A 13,883-nucleotide genomic window follows, 5' to 3' on the forward strand; every position below is an offset into this window, starting at 1 on the left:
AAGAATAAGTAAACAAATGGGACCTGGTCAAACTTAAAAGCTTTTGCAAATCAAAGGAAACTCTAAGCAAGGTGAAAAGACAACCCATGGAATGGGAGAAAATAATAGCAAATGAAACAACTGACAAAGGATTAATTTCCAAAATATACAAGCAGATCATACAACTAATTGCCAGAAAACAAATAACGCAATCAAAAAGTGGGGGAAAGACCTAAACAGACATTTTTCCAAAGAAGACATACAGATGGCTAACAAACACATGAAAAGACACTCAACATCACTATCGGAGAAATGCAAACCAAAGTGAGATATCACCTCCTACCGGTCAGAATCAGTTCAGTTCAGTTGCTCAGTCGTGTCTGACTCTTTGCAACCCCATAAATCACTGCACGCCAGGCCTCCCCGTCCATCACCAACTCCTGAAGTTCATTCAAACTCACATCCATCGAGTCGGTGATGCCATCCAGCCATCTCATCCTCTGTCATCCCCTTCTCCTCCTGCCCCCAATCCCTCCCAGCATCAGAGTCTTTTCCAATGAGTCAACTCTTTGCATGTGGTGGCCAAAGTACTGGAGTTTCAGCTTTAGCATCATTCCTTCCAAAGAACACCCAGGACTGATGTCCTTTAGAATGGACTGGTTGGATCTCCTTGGAGTCCAAGGGACTCTCAAGAGTCTTCTCCAACACCACAGTTCAAAAGCATCAATTCTTCGGTGCTCAGCTTTCTTCACAGTCCAACTCTCACATCCATTCATGACCACTGGAAAAACCATAGCCTTGACTAGACGGACGTTTGTTGGCAAAGTAATGTCTCTGCTTTTTAATATGCTGTCTAGGTTGGTCATAAATTTCCTCCCAAGGAGCAAGTGTCTTTTAATTTCACGGCCGCAGTCACCATCTGCAGTGATTTTGGAGTGCAGAAAAATAAAGTCAGCCACTGTTTCCACTATCATAGGCAATGGGAATTTACTGTATGGCTCAGGAAACTCAAACAATCAACCTAGAGGGGTGGGATGGGGAAGGAGGTGGGACCGGGGTTCAAAAGGGAGAGGATATATGTAAACCCATGGCTGATTCATGTTGGGGTTTGACAGACAGCAACAAAATTCTGGAAAGCAATTATCCTTCAATAAAATAATAAATTAAAAAGAAAAAAATTCATACAGATGTATCTAGTTACTTATCTTCTAACAGAGAATCTTTTGATCTTTAAAACAATAACTTTCATGACCTGCAATTTTGTGTCCATTAGGGAGTGTCCATGGAAGGCATTTCAAACATCTATCTCCACTGGTACAGCCAGTCGGGGACTGGCAGCCTGTGAGTCACAGCTGTTGACTCAAAGTGTGGTTGAGTGACCAGAGCTCAAGAGATAATAGCCTTTCTATGAAAATCAGGCTGGAGATTAGGGGGAAGGAACTGTGGTACTTGGCCAGTTCTTTTTGGTTCTTTATTTATATTTAGCTATGGAGATTTAAGGACATGAATGCAGAGCGGGTCATGTCTTCAGGCCCTTACAGCAATGTAGAGGAGAATTATCAGCAATAAAACCTACAGTATCTCCTTTTACCTCAAAATGTTTGAATGGCCAGCTTCATGGCGAAGTTCACGGCTTTTCTTGTCCATTCCCTTTTCTTTGTGGTCCAGGAAGATTTTTATTTTAATTTCATTTGTGTAAATTTCCTATATATGGAGTGATGAATTTTAATGGTGTTGCTGATTTTCTATTAGTTTCCTTGATAAACAAGTTTCTAGCTTATGCCATCCGTTGAGAGAGAACAATCTGTGGAATTTCAATCCTTTACAATTTATTATGATTTTCTTTGAAGCTCATTATTACATCCTATTGTGAAATATTTCATTTGAATATTTAAAATAAGCTGTAAGTAACCCTTTTGACTAGGATGATGACATGTGTGGAGGATATCTCTGTTATGCAAACAATGAGATAAAAGTGATATAAACTACAAAATTCAAAAATTTCAGTGCTCATTCTTCGCAGCCAGTGTTCTTGCCTGGAGAATCCCAGGGACGCGGGAGCCTGGTGGGCTGCCGTGTATGGGGTCACACAGAGTTGGACATGACGGAAGCGACTTAGCAGCAGCAGCAGCATTCTTCACAGAGATCAAAAACAAATTATTATACCTCAGACAGAGCACCACCTCCTGAAGAGTAAAATGGGGGCAAGATTTGATTCCAGAGAGAGTTAATGGACTATTGCAAACATGAATGGGGCCAGTATCACCTCCAGACCTCTCTTTGAGATCAATAGAAAAAGAATTTAGGCAATAAGCCCCCTCAAGGAGTTCATTTCTTATTATTATTTTGTAATGTTGAAAATTAAGGATTTTGAAGAGGAAAAGGAGCTTATTATGCAAGCTACATTAAAATCAACCATGAAATCCAGTGCATACCTTACTGTTTCAGCAATTAGAAATTGGAATATCCACTGGGAAAAAAAATTCAGAAGTGGAAACTCTGTGCAGATCCAGGTGCCTTCTCTGAGAAACAAATGTGAACCATTTGAAAAGAGTGACTTCAGAAAACGCCTTAATGTCTATGTTGCTAATAGTTGCTGCTTCAAAACATCAGTTTTTCTTCCTATGAGTCAGGAATGCGTTACCAAGGTAGATTTAGAAAAGGCAGAGGAACAAGAGATCATATTGCCAACATCTGTTGGATCATCAAAAAAGTAAGAGAGAGTCCGGCCCCTGGGTCCACGTGGCGCGAAAATAGGAGGGTCATTTCCTTGTGCACCGTCCTCATCCTTCAGAAGGCCGGGAGGCCCCAGGGCTCAGCCGAGTTCTAGGAGAGAACTTTGGCTCCAGCATTAACATTCTAGTGCTGTGTCATTTCCCCAGTAGCAGGTTGTGAACTGATCAGGCTGGATGTGATCCTCTGTTGAAGCACGAAGACGAACTCTGGATGGTGGAGAAAGAAGTGGAAAGGAAGTTTGTTCAGAAGAAGCTTGAGAAGATGATGAACGGATAGACTGACAACAAGACTTGGGAGACAAGTTGCATCCAGCTTCAATAAAGTACAGACAGAAAAAAAGCAGTGACTAAGAAAATTGGAAAAGTGCTTCCTCTGATATCAGACTATCTTTTAAGGGAACAACTTTTTCAACCTAGAGTTTGAAACACAATTTAGAGTTAGTTGTGTAGGAAAGAATCATCAATTTAGATAGTGTGGAAATCTGCCACAGCTTACTCCTTGTAGTAATAATAACCCTTTTTGTAAAAGGGTATAAAATCAGTGTGGAAATGCCTTCATTAAAAATTTGAATCCCACATGATACCAGAGCATTCATACTGGAGAGAAAACCTATGAATTTACTGAATGTGGGAAAACTTTCATTTGTATGTTGCACCTCATTCAATGTTGAAGTCAGGCTGGAGAGAAATCCTGTGCTTCTAAAGAATATTGAAAAGCCTTTACCTAGATAACATCTCATTGAGCAGAAGAAAATTCATACTGGAGAGAAGTCAGTGAAGGTTATAAATCTTCACTGAATATTTTAGAAAATTTAGAGTTAGAGAGCTCTGAATGTACTGATTATGATAAAGTTTTCTCTTGAACCTTATCTCTTACTCTGTATTCGAAAGGCCATACACAGAGAAGCCCAGCACATGTAAGAAATGTGGAAATACCTTCAGCTAAAAGTAAATTTTCATTTATCAAAAAATTCATACAAGAAAGAAACCTTGTGAATGTGGGAAAGCTTCCATTCAGATGTCACACCTCAGTCAGCAGAGAATTTGTAGTGGGGAAAACCCCTTTGCCTGTAAGGTATGTGGGAAAATCTTCAGCCACAAATCAACTCTTACTGAGCATGAGCATTTTCATAATAGAGAGAAACCTTTTGAATGTAATGAATGTGGAAAAGCATTCAGCCAAAAGCAGTATGTCATTAAACATCAGAACACCCATACTGGAGAGAAGCTTTTTGAATGTAACGAATGTGGAAAATCCTTCAGCCAGAAGGAAAATCTTCTTACCCATCAGAAAATTCACACTGGAGAAAAACCTTTTGAGTGTAAGGACTGTGGGAAAGCTTTCATTCAGAAGTCAAACCTCATCAGACACCAGAGAACTCACACAGGAGAGAAGCCCTTTATATGTAAGGAGTGTGGGAAAACCTTCAGTGGCAAGTCAAACCTTACTGAGCATGAGAAAATTCATATCGGAGAGAAACCCTTCAAGTGTAATGAATGTGGAACAGCTTTTGGTCAGAAGAAGTACCTCATAAAACATCAAAATATTCACACTGGAGAGAAACCTTATGAATGTAATGAATGTGGAAAAGCCTTCTCTCAGCGAACATCACTTATTGTACATGTGAGAATTCATTCAGGTGATAAGCCGTATGAATGCAATGTATGTGGAAAAGCCTTCTCTCAAAGTTCATCTCTTACTGTACATGTGAGAAGCCACACAGGTGAGAAACCCTATGGTTGTAATGAGTGTGGGAAAGCTTTCTCACAGTTCTCAACCCTTGCTCTACATTTGAGAATACACACAGGTAAGAAGCCTTATCAGTGTAGTGAATGTGGGAAAGCTTTCAGCCAGAAGTCACACCACATTAGACACCAGAAAATTCATACCCATTAAAACCCTGTGGATATCATGAAAGGTGTTCATCAAGAATTTACACCTTACAACACATCAGAAATAATGAAGGAAGGCATCACAAATGAGGGAAGCAAAAGCTAAAAACTTAAAGGACACCAGAGAATTCATCTTGAAGAGAAAGACATTTGTATGATTGAAGTCCTGTATCCAATAAAAACCATACTGCAAAGGTAATACTGAAAACTTAAGATGCATTTCCACTAAAATTGGGAGTGGAAAACATTTTTATGATTGCCATCTGCATGAATCTGGAGATCTTCACCAGTGTAATAAAAACAAAGCTATAAGCATTAGAAAGAGACTTCTATGGTATTGATTTAGCAGAACAGAAGAGATTCTGCAAAAACCTATGCATTTATTAGAATTTATAATATAGAAAAGGCATCAGGAGCTGAGAAGCTAATGGGACTATTTTAAAAAGTGCTTTGGAGGTAATTTGTTCTCCAAGGTTGGGGGGGGGGTGGGGGGATAGAACATGAACTATACACAAAGATAAAGGGATTGAGTTAAAAGCAGAAGTATGAGAAAGCTATATAGTAAAATGGTTATGACCTTGGGAATGGGAAACATTCCTTATGGCAAATTGAAAAATATCTAGCAATTCTACTCTGAGTTTGTATGCTCAGGAAAGTATGTACCAGACTATTTACTGTGGCATGATTTGTAGTACTCATTAATTGGGAACAAATTCCCATCAGGAACAAAATGGAAAATACTTAACGATGGAATACTGTATATCTGTAAAGTGTAATAAATGAGATCTATATGTATTAGAAAGATCTCAAAAGTCATGTTGAGGGGGAAAGAAAGTTGCAGAATGACATAATACGATGACATTTTTGTAAATTTGAATTAAAACTTCCTCACAGAATTTCAGTGCTATATATTGGTAATGGATACATATATGTATGTATGTTTTTTAAGGGTTTTTGAAATGGGTTGGAAGTATACAGATCAAACTCTTGATAGTGGTTGCCTGTGAAGAGTGGAGAAGGGAAGGGAATGCGTGTGGGGGAGGGGGCTGTTAGAGGGAGACTTCAGTTTTATATATAAACATCAATTTCTCTTAAAAAAAAGACTGCAGAAAATATATTGAGATACTGGTTAATTCTGGATTGTGGTATATGGATATCTTGTCTTATTTTTTGTACTTTTCTGTATTTTTAAATTTTCTCAAAATTAGTAAGAATGGGGGTGAGGATGGGAACACTGTACCTATAGACATCATGTTCTAACGGATTCATTCCCAATCAACTACTAAACTTTTTATAGGAAATATTTCTAAAATTTTATCAATGAGTGGATGGACTTGCTCTCTATGTAGTAGGAAATTATCTATTTTATTAAAATTAAAACTGACAGTATAATCCAAATGTTTTAATTTATTTATATCTTCATGTTTTTGACACTATTTTGTGACATATCATTTGAGCTTAGGAAGTTTTAAGAACATTTAGTTAAAGATTAACATAGACTTCATATAATTTGTCATTTTCAGATAAACTGACTTTGGAATGACCAAAAAAAAAAAAAAAAAGTAAGAGAGGTCCAGAAAAAAATCTACTTCTGCTTTATTTATTGACTATGCCGAAGTCTTTGACTATGTGGATCACAGCAGACTATGGATGCATTTGTGGGGGCACTTTTTCCTTCTGAGCTGGAAGGAAAGTCCGATGCTGTAAAGAGCAATATTGCATAGGAACCTGGAATGTTAGGTCCATGAATCAAGGCAAATTGGAAGTTGTTTTATATATTATACTCTGTTTACACTTATTAATAGATAATTGGTATATTACTCTGTGCTGTACAGCATATCCTTGTTGCTTAAAGTTCAAAATGAATAATTTAAAATATAATGAAATATTAAGTTCTAATGAAAACCATTGTAAATTAAAAAGGACTGAAATCACAGAGTGCTTTCTCTCTCTCCAAGGATGTAGTAAGCTTGAAATCAATCTTTTAAAAAAGAAATAGGAGAATAGAATTATGGATAGGGGGAAGGGGAGGAGAGGGTGAGATGCATGGAAAGAGTAACATGGAAATTTACATTACCATATGTAAAATAGATAGCCAATGGGAATTTGCTGTATGGCTCAGGAAACTCAAACAGGGGCTCTGTATCAATCTAGAGGGGTGGGATGCGGAGGGAGATGGCAGGGAGTTCCAAAAGGGAGGGGATATATGTATACCCTAGGCTGTTTCATGTTGAGGTTTGACCAAAACAGCAAAATTCTGTAAAGCAATAATCCTTCAATAAAAATTAATTAATTAAAAAATAAAAAGTATCTCAAAATAAACAAAAATAAAAGGAATAGGGAAATCACCAACTACTTTGAAATTCAGCAATAAACTTATAGAAATAAAAATGTCAATGCACCAAGAAGAAAACACATGGACATTACATTCAGTAAATACTATCATAAGCAATAGCAGTCAAATACGTGAGGTAGAAGAAGGAGTCATCTTATTTCTCTTATTGCTGAACATCGTCCTCCTCCTTATTTTGATGCAAGGAGCTAGAGACATGTCCCACAACAAGAAATGGATGCATGCATGTGCGCTAAGTCTCTTCAGTTGTGTCCCACTCTTTGTGACCCTATGAACTGTGGCCCACCAGGCTCCTCTGTCCCTGGGAATTATCCAGGAAAGAATACTGGAGTGGGTTTCCATGCCCTCCTCCAGGGAACCTTCTCCATCTAGGGACAGAACCTGGGTCTCCTGTGTCTCCCGCATTGCAGGCAGGTTCTTTACTACCGGCACCACCTGGGAAGACCCAAGAAATGGATGTGCGCATGCTAAGCCGCTTCAGTCGTGTCTGACTCTTTGAGACCCTATGGATTGTAACCCGCTAGGCTCCTCTGTCCATGGGACTTTCCAGTAAGAATACTGGAGTGGGGTGCCATGCCTTTCTCCGGGGCATCTTCCCAATCCAGGGGTTGAATCCATGGCTCTTACGTTTCCCACATAAGAAGGCAGGTTCTTTACCACTAGCACCACCTGGGAAGCCCCAAGAAATGGATGCCTGTACTTAAATCGCCATGGTTAACAGCAGGTGCTTGAATGGAAAAACATCAGGGAAACTATCACCCCACGCTCCCGCTCCATCTCTAGGCTGAGTGTCACAGGAAGGTTGTTATTTGTTCAGCCCTCCTCACTCTACCATACGTTTGGCCAATTGCTTTATCTCATGGGCTACCAGTCCCTCATTGGCTGCTACTGTGGAGACTGTGGCTACGTTCACTGTCACTGGACTATCCCATCATCCCTGCAAGTTTGCAATTCAGTCAGGGTTTTTTTTTTTTTTTTTTTAAAGCAAAATGTTCTAGGTTGCAAACAAAAAATAGGGTCAGAGAAATCTGGATAAGGTAATTTCAGAAGATATGGTGTTTGATTCCAGAAATTTAGAATTTTCTTATTTAACACTGTGTTTGAGTCCTATTTTACACATGGAAGTGAATTGGGATTGAAGGAATAGAATGGGTAAATGTGATTTTTACATCTGCTACTGCTGGTGCAGTGGTAAAGAATCTGACTGCCAATGCAGGAGACGAAAGAGACACAGCTTCTATCCCTCGGTCAGAAAGATCCCCTGGAGTAGCAAATGACAACCCAGTTCAGTATTCTTGCTTGGAAATTTTCGAGGAGATAGGAGCCTGGTGGGCTCCTGTCCATGGGGTCAGAAAGAGTCGGAGGTGACTGAGTGACTGAGCACACATACACACACACACTGCTCTTTGTGTGCCTGCGTGCTACCTTGCTTCAGTGGGGCTCGACTCTTTGCAGACCCTATGGACTGTAGCCCACCAGGCTCCTCTCTCCATGGGGATTCGCCAGGAAAGAATACTGGAGAGGGTTGCCATGCCCTCCTCCCGGGGATCTTTATGACCCAGGGATGGAACCTGCCCCTCCTGCGACTCTTGCATTGCAGGCGGATTCTTTACTGCTGAGCCACCCGGGAAGACCACACTGTTTTTTATCGGTTGCTATACCTCATACCGCTAAGAGTCGGACACGACTGAGCGACTTCACTTTCACTTCTCACTTTCGTGTATTGGAGAAGAAAATGGCAACCCACTCCAGCGTTCTTGCCTGGAGAATCCCAGGGACGGGGGAGCCTGGTGGGCTGCCGTCTATGGGGTCGCACAGAGTCGGACACGACTGAAGTGACTTGGCATAGCATAGCATAGCATAGCATACCCCATATAAAAATCTCTGGGTGATACCTAAATATAGACGGGAGAATGCAAATGGAAAAGGCCAACGAAACTTGTAGGGAAAGAATTTTGACCATAAAGATCCCTAAAATTACTGAGAAACCATGAACAGAAATAACCACTTACGAAAGTGACGAGTTGCGAAAAGTACACGATTTTCCATGGAACAAATGACACAACCGACACATATTGAAGCAAAGTTAACGAGGTTTTTAATGTTTTCTTTGGGGTAGAAATGTTTTAAAGATTAAATGTAGGGCCTAAGGGGAGAACCCTTAAGTCTGGTTTGCGATGGTCAGACAGTCCTGAGGCAGTTCATCTGCAGGTGTGGTATCCGATGAGCGACTTGGTGGCCACGTTTATGGCATACTTGCAGAGGTCCCCAGGCAACAGAAGACGCACAGCTGCCTCGATGTCTTCGTGCGTGATGGTGCGGCGCTTGTTGTTGCGGGCCAGGCGCCCGGCCTCTTCGGCTATCCGCTCAAACATATCTTTCACAAACGAATCCAGGATGTTCACGGAGTCGCGGGAAAGACTCATGCCTTTATGTATTTGCCTCAGCACCCTAGGGAAATAGGTAGCAAAACGTGAGAAATTGTCGTTATGGCGGTGCCGGCGACGGCGACGGCGGCCATTAGCTGTCTTCTGCTTTGCCTTTTTTGGTTCCGCATCACACGGCTCTGGTTTGGAGGTCTCCGCTTTCGCCATCTCCGTTTCAGAGGGCTCAGTTTCGGAGGTGCCAGTTTCTTTGGTGATCACGTCTTCCTCATAGCCGTCAGGGGATGGTTGGGACACGACAGAGCCGCCATTCTCCATAGCTCAGCGCAGAAGAACAGCGAGGGGGTTGAAGGCCGTTGGCTGAATGTATAGGCCCTGCTTTCCCTGACGTCACAGACACTGTCCATATCTGATTGGATGCAAGGCAGGGAGGCGTGTTACTATGGCAGCCCATGTCACGTGATACTGGACGTCCCACTTCCCAACTCCTGATGCGCCCCTCCCCGACGTTTAACCCCCAGTCAGCCAAACTCCCCTGGTGGCTCTGACGGTCAAGTGTCTGTCTACAATGCGGGAGACCTGGGTTCGATCCCTGGGTCGGGAAGATTCCATGGCGAAGGAAAGGGCAACCCACTCCAGTACTCTTGCCTAGAAAATCCCATGGACGGCGGAGCCTGGTGTCCATGTGGTCACAAAGAGTTAATTGAACATTAAATAATTGTTACAGTAAATAATTGGTACCCTATTGTTTACTTTGTGGGAAAAATTACTAGAAGCATGTATTCACCAAACCTATTAATTTTCACCATTGTTTGTCTCAAATAGAAACTCCCCATGACTTACTTACCTTTGAGGGAAGAAGGCTTTTTTTTTTTTGGTATTAGTTTTCTTCAGTTTGGGCCTGTCAGACTTCTCTACTTCAGACAAGTCTGACTTATCACTCATGTTGACCAAAAGATAGAAAAGAAATATTTAAAAAACTGCCCTGGTAGAACTATTATCATACTAAGGAGTAAGAGTCAAAATTGTCATATTTAATGTCAATATGTATTTTACCTGCTGATTTTCAAAAGGCAAACAGCAACAGATCTTAGAAGAGTCATGTCTTCTAAGATCTTAGAAGAGTCATCAGAAAATAGCAAATAGTTGCCTTTTTACTTAGATTATATAAGTAGTGGTTGCAAAATAGGCCTGCATTCCTATACACTAACAATGAGAAAACAAAGAGAAATTAGAGAAACAATTCAATTAACCATTGCAATGAAAAGAATAAAATACTTAGAAATAAATCTACCTAAGGAAGTGAAAGACCTATATATAGAAAACTATCACACACTGATGAAAGAAATCAAAGAGGACTCAAATAGATGGAGAAATATACCATGTTCATGGATCAGGAGAATAGTGAAAATGCGCATACTACCCAAAGCAATCTATAGATTCAGTGAAAACCCTATCAAGTTACTATTTGAGAAAATGATATTTTTCTATTTTCTATGGTATTATTCTATAAAAATGGTATTTTCACAGAACTAGAACAAATAATTTCACAATTTGTATGGAAATACAAAAAACCTCGAATAGCCAAAGCAATCTTGAGAAAGAAGAATGGACCTGGAGGAATCAACCTGCCTGACTCCAGGATATACTACAAAGCCACAGTCATCAAGACAGTATGGTACTGGCACAAAGACAGAAATATAGATCAATGGAACAAAATAGAAAGCCCAGAGATAAATCCATGCACCTATGGACACGTTATCTTTGACAAAGGAGGCAAGAATATACAATGGAGAAAAGATAATCTCTTTAACAAGTGATGCTGGGAAAACTGGTCAATCACCTGTAAAAGAATGAAACTAGAACACTTTCTAACACCATACAAAAGATAAACTCCCACTGCTGGGCATACACACTGAGGAAACCAGAATTGAAAGAGACACGTGCACCCCAGTGTTCATCTAAGCACTGTTTATAATAGCCAGGACATGGAAGCAACCTAGATGTCCATCAGCAGACGAATGGATAATAAAGCTGTGGTACATATACACAATGGAGTATTACTCAGCCATTAAAAAGAATATATTTGAATCAGTTCTAATGAAGTGGATGAAACTGGAGCCGATTATACAGAGTGAAGTAAGGCAGAAAGAAAAACACCAATACAGTATACTAACGCATATATACGGAATTTAGAAAGATGGTAACGATAACCCTGTATGCAAGGCAGCAAAAGGGACACAGATGTATAGAACAGTCTTTTGGACTCTGTGGGAGAGGGCGAGGGTGGGATGATTTGGGAGAATGGCATTGAAACATGTATATATCATATGTGAAACGAATCGCCAGTCCAGGTTTGATGCATGGTACAGAATGCTCGGGGCTGGTGCACTGGGATGACCCAGAGGGATGGTATGGGAAGGGAGGTGGGAGGGGGGTTCAGGATGGGGAACACGTGTATACCCGTGGCAGATTCATGTTGATGTATGGCAAAACCAATAGAATATTGTAAAGTAATTAGCCTTCAATTAAAATAAATAAATTTATATTAAAAAAGAAAAAGAAAATAATAATAAACTCAAAATGGATTAAAGATCTAAATGTAAGACCAGAAACTATAAAACTCCTAGAGGAAAACATAGGCAAAACACTCTCTGACGTAAATCACAGAAGGATCCTCTATGATGCACCTCCCAGAATAATGGAAATAAAAGTAAAAATAAACAAATGGGGCCTAGTTAAACTTAAAAGCTTTTGCACAATGAAGGAAACTATAAGCAAGATGAAAAGACAGCCTTCAGAATGGGAGAAGATAATAGCAAATGAAGCAACTGACAAAGAATTAATCTGAAAAATATACAAGCAGCCCATGCAGCTCAATACCAGAAAAATTAACGACCCAATCAAAAAATGGGCCAGATAACTAAGCAGACATTTCTCCAAAGAAGACATACAGATGGCTAACAAACACATGAAAAGATGCTCAACATCACTCATTATCAGAAAATGCAAATCAAAACCACAATGAGGTACCATCTCATGCTGGTTAGAATGGCTGCTATTGGGATGAGATGGGAAGGGAGGTGGGAGGGGGCGTTCAGGATGGGGAACACATGTACACTCATGGCTGATTCATGTCGATGTATGGCAAAAACTACTACAATATTGTAAAGTCATTAGCCTCCAGTTAAAATAAATTAATTAATTTTAAAATATAGGCCTTAGTAGTAATGAGGGAATATAAAAACTGATTTTTTGTTGGAATATTACTAAGAATCACATTAAAACCAATCTCAAAATATTGGACATAACATTAGAACTATAAGAGTTTTGTCCAATTTTGGCTATTTGTCATTTTTCTGCATCTAGTGTTTTGGGTCTTTTATCTCATCCCTAACGAGCCATGCAAACTATGGCTTTGGCCTTCTCTACCTAACGACAGGATAAGGTGAGATAATCAGTTTAGATACTGGGTATACTCAAGTTTCCCAGGGATCAGGGGATCAGTTTGGCCCTCCTCACTTATAGCCTGCTGGAGAAACTCCAAGCCAAGAGAAACGTTTTGTCATATAGTTTTATCTGAAAGTTTCAAAGTTAGTCAAGATTGTCTGAAAAGGCATTCCTTTCTAATTGTATAGTGATAGATAATTCTGAAGAAAATGCTTCGGTTGTCCCACAGTCTCAGAGCAACCTGTGGAAAAAATGAAAATAGCATATATCTACCTCTCAAATGGGGAAAAAAAAAAAAAAAAACTACAGTTGAGTCTAACAAACGTTTTGTTCATTACATTGCACACACACATACCTCACTGAGGATTTGTGGTTAGTGCCTTGGCATTCTAAATTTAAAGAAGGTATGGCAGCCTCCCCGGTGGCTCAGACAGTAAAGAATCCGCCTGCAATGGGGAGACTCAGGTTCGATCCCTGGTTTGGGAACGTCCCCTGGAGAAGGAAATGGCAATTCACTCCAGTATTCTTGCCTGGGAAATCCCATGGACAGAAGAGCCTGGAGAGCTACAGGTCATGGGATTGCAGAGTTGAAGATGGCTGAGCAACTAACACTTTCTTTCTTATGGCAGACTCCAGTGATTTGGCAATGAGCTCTTTTGGAAGAAATTGAACTTAATCTTGGGAAAATATCCTCATAATAATTTGTGTGTGTGTGTGTGTGTGTGTGTGTGTGTGTGTGTGTGTATTTGTTTTCTCCCCCAGCTATTCAGCAGGAGAAAGAGTGTGCTGAAATGCAAAATGGGGACCTCCTTGCAAGAGCAAATTCCAGCATTGCTTGAGTGTTTTGCTTTTGGCAAATCTTTGTAGAGATTTTAGGTATCTTCTGATGTCTTTTCACCCATAGCCCCTGGCTAAGAGGTCAGGGGTAGCCAAAGTCCCCGCATCTTGACAGTTCCATTGGTGCATAAATTCCAGCAGGCAGATGCTGTCAATAATCTCACAATTGATGATCTTTGTGTCTAGTCTTTGAACTCCCATAAGATAAGCTGCTTTTAACTTTCTACAATGATTCCCTCTATTGCTTCATAA

The 13,883-nt window shown here is 40.2% G+C and overlaps 2 protein-coding genes across 2 annotated transcripts; one reads left to right on the forward strand and one right to left on the reverse strand.

Moving 5' to 3' along the window:
• The first annotated feature begins 2,706 nt into the window (after positions 1 to 2,706).
• On the forward strand, positions 2,707 to 5,514 carry LOC113887247 (zinc finger protein OZF). Its single transcript, XM_027534276.1, has one exon. It carries the CDS (start codon positions 3,733 to 3,735, stop codon positions 4,609 to 4,611), a length of 879 nt encoding a protein of 292 aa, XP_027390077.1. The 5' UTR covers positions 2,707 to 3,732; the 3' UTR covers positions 4,612 to 5,514.
• Positions 5,515 to 9,161: 3,647 nt separating this feature from the next.
• On the reverse strand, positions 9,162 to 9,662 carry LOC113888105 (late histone H2B.L4-like). The gene has a single exon (XM_027535426.1). The coding sequence runs from the start codon at positions 9,660 to 9,662 to the stop codon at positions 9,162 to 9,164; it is 501 nt and encodes a 166-aa protein (XP_027391227.1).
• Between the last annotated feature and the right edge of the window lie 4,221 nt (positions 9,663 to 13,883).

Source organism: Bos indicus x Bos taurus, chromosome X, assembly GCF_003369695.1.
Source record: "Bos indicus x Bos taurus breed Angus x Brahman F1 hybrid chromosome X, Bos_hybrid_MaternalHap_v2.0, whole genome shotgun sequence".
Taxonomy (NCBI): Eukaryota; Metazoa; Chordata; class Mammalia; order Artiodactyla; family Bovidae; genus Bos; species Bos indicus x Bos taurus.